Source organism: Sceloporus undulatus, chromosome 8 (assembly GCF_019175285.1).
Source record: "Sceloporus undulatus isolate JIND9_A2432 ecotype Alabama chromosome 8, SceUnd_v1.1, whole genome shotgun sequence".
NCBI classification, from domain to species: domain Eukaryota; kingdom Metazoa; phylum Chordata; class Lepidosauria; order Squamata; family Phrynosomatidae; genus Sceloporus; species Sceloporus undulatus.
In genome coordinates, this window is record NC_056529.1 from 23,070,027 (window position 1) to 23,072,782 (window position 2,756).

General features: G+C 54.4%; 1 protein-coding gene across 17 annotated transcripts in view; it reads left to right on the plus strand.

Annotated features, from left to right (window-relative positions):
* The window catches only part of PMFBP1 (polyamine modulated factor 1 binding protein 1), a 57,090-nt gene extending 54,476 nt beyond the window's left edge, over nucleotides 1-2,614 (plus strand). For 15 of the 17 annotated variants that reach the window (XR_006100500.1, XR_006100498.1, XR_006100496.1 and 12 more), the window contains 5 exons: nucleotides 505-614; nucleotides 755-829; nucleotides 1,197-1,290; nucleotides 1,577-1,818; nucleotides 2,334-2,614. Coding sequence is in view for 2 of the 17 variants with exons in the window: in XM_042437501.1 (XP_042293435.1) it covers nucleotides 505-614; nucleotides 755-829; nucleotides 1,197-1,290; nucleotides 1,772-1,818; nucleotides 2,334-2,391 (384 nt within the window). In the remaining 15 variants the exon portion in view is untranslated. Of the gene's footprint in view, nucleotides 1-504; nucleotides 615-754; nucleotides 830-1,196; nucleotides 1,291-1,412; nucleotides 1,489-1,576; nucleotides 1,819-2,333 lie in introns of all 17 variants that reach the window. The other 2 variants (XM_042437502.1, XM_042437501.1) reach the window with 2 other exon arrangements.
* Nucleotides 2,615-2,756: the final 142 nt, after the last annotated feature.

The window sequence follows — 2,756 nt, forward strand, 5'->3', positions numbered from 1 at the left end:
GGGAATCACAGATTTAGCAAGAACAGCCCAGCGGGCCAAAGGGCCCTTCCAGGCTGGAGGGGGCATATGGAGATAAGCCCTTTCCCCTGCAGAGCAAGCCCAGGGGCTCCTGGTCCATGTTCCCAGAAGGAGGTGCCCCATCTTCTCCCTTTTCAAACCTCAGAAGGCACCCTGCTAGTCTGAGCTTGCAGAGGGCAAAAGGCCCTTGGTTCCTTTTTCTTCCATGTCTCCTTGGCCTCCTCTTGGTCTCTTCTTTTGAGGTTCAGGCTCAGCAGTGCTCCATCAGCTGAGACTGATGACCATTTATTTCTTTCATTCCTTTTGAGTCCTGCCCTTCTCCCAGTATGGACCCATTCAAGGAAGGGTTCAAGGAAGTTTTGGGACAGCTTTGAACAGGAGAGCTGTTGTGTTAGCAGCCATCTCCAGTGACCCCCAAGGGAGCCCCTTCTCTGCTCTGAGCTCAAAGAAGGGCACTGCCATTTCCTACCTCTGGACTTCCTTCAGGTGGAATCCCTGCAGACCTCCCTGGAAGCAGCCCGCTCTGACAACTGCCGGCTGCAACACGAGAGCGAACTAGTGATGGCCAACGTCAGCCAGTGGGTGAAGGAGCAGAAGTGAGTAGTTCTGCCAGCCACAGTGGTCTGCCTCTGGCCAGACTGCTATCAGGCAAGTGGGCAGAAGAGATGGCGGCAGCCAAGAGTGGCCCCTGGGCAGGCAAGCTCTGTCACTATCTCACCCGAAGCTCTTGTTGCAGGCAGGTGAACGAGAAGCTAGGCCAGAAGATCCGAGACCAGATCAAGCAAACAGCTCAACTGACAGGCGAAAGGGAGTGAGTTGGGGCCATGAGGTGCTGCATCTTTTGGGGGACTCTTTGGGGCCTCTGTCTTCCAGAAGGGTGGAGGGCTTGAATCCCACTTTTCATGCTGAGGGAATGAGGTGAATTTCTCCTGCCCACTTCTGCCAGTAGCTAACACTTCCACCTTTTTAGTACAGGGCATTATGGATTTTGTAACCGGCACATTTTATACACACATGGTCTGCATGGATCCCTCCACTAATCAAATAAATGCGTTGACATGTTAAAGAGTACGGCCAAGATATGCCTTTCAAATATAGTGTGCCACCTCCTTGCCGTAGCCACAAAGTGCCATGGCCAGTGCACCATCATGTCACTTCTGCCCCCCTTTTTTCCCCAGCCACCTCCAAGGACTGACTGAGAGACTGGAGCAAGAGAACAAACGACTGAAGAATGAGGTGGATGAGCGGCGCATTGAGTGTGAACGCCTCAAGGTAGCTGGTAGCTGAAGCAGCTGGGAAAGGGACCCGCTTTGTCCTGGGCCACTGGACCAGCCCTCCCCATGGGGCCCAGGGCACACAGGGACTGCCCCCCAGGCTCTGCTTCTGCCCCTCAGGGCTGCCCACCCTTTTGCCTGGGTCCAGACCCTCTCCTGCGAAGGTCGGCAGTGGAAAGATGTACATCACCGTAAGGTGAGCAGACACCTGCTAAACTGGGATGCATCCATGGCTTTCTTGGGATGGTGGGGGAGTGGTGTTTTAATTTGTATGCTTTATGTAGTCTGTACACAGTTCTGTCCAAGCAGCACTGGATATGCATGAAAGAGGCTTTGGCCAAAGCTGCTCCCTAGAAAGTTTGGGAAGTCCTAAGAAAATGATGGCTGTGTGGGATTTTGGGGAGCGCCTGCCGGTGTAAGTGTGTTGTTTGTGCCAAGGACAACTCAGTGTCCTCACGCAGCTGCTCTCCCTCCTGCAGGCTCTCCGCAGCCATGACTTGCGACAGCCCACGCTCCCAGTGGACAGGTGAGTGGCCTTCCCTCCCTGCACCCGTTTTGCCTGCAAAAAGGCGGGAGCTGCCAACTTGCCCCTCTTTGCTTCTCTGGTTCCATTGCTGCCAGGTCCTGGTGGAGGGCAACGAAGTGCCTCTTCATGCTGGGCTCAGGAGGAGGAGGAGACTTTGTTGATGTGGCAGAGAGGCAGCTGTACAGCTTTTGCCCTTCAGCCCAGAAAGGCTCAATCTGGTCAACCAACTAAATCCCATGCCTTCTCCTCGCTGGCTCCCTTGGCGCACAATCCAAGCAACAAGTTGCTTGCTCTCTCATCTGACACGCCTGTCTAGCCTTGCCTAGGGATGGCTTGCTTTCCCTTTCTTATGGAGAGAACACCAGCAGCACTTGTGCACTGTATCCAACATGTATAGACTGCCATCCAATGGAGTTTTGTTTTATTTCCAGTGCCTCCCCACCCCACCCACAAAGGTTTGCCGCAGCTTGAGCATGGCTGGGTGGTCATTTCCCTTCCTTCTTTCTTGCTTGCAGCTCTCCCCATTTGATGCAGAGAAGCAAAGTGCTTGCAACAAAGTGGGACTTCAGCTAGCGCCTGCAGGGCCTCTGGACCCCGCTCTCCACCCTTGCCTTAGCACTCAGCCACCTGGAGCCGAGGGCCACATTGGCACCTGGTGTGCCTGGCTCCAGAGGGCAAGTGGACAAGGACGTGCAGACCCACGGAAATCATGTGACTTTGTTGAAGAAGAGGAGGGAAAAACATACTTGTGCAAAATACTAAGCCAATAAATGGGGGTGTGCTCCCCCAAGGAGGACTGCAGCTGTGTTGTGTGTCTGGGGGGAAGTGCTGAGGAAACAGGACGGGTGTCCAGGTGGAAGCTGGCAGAAGCAACCTCTTGGACCTCAGAGCTAAACCCCTCCACTGCAAGAGGGCAAATGGAAACACTGCACACAGTC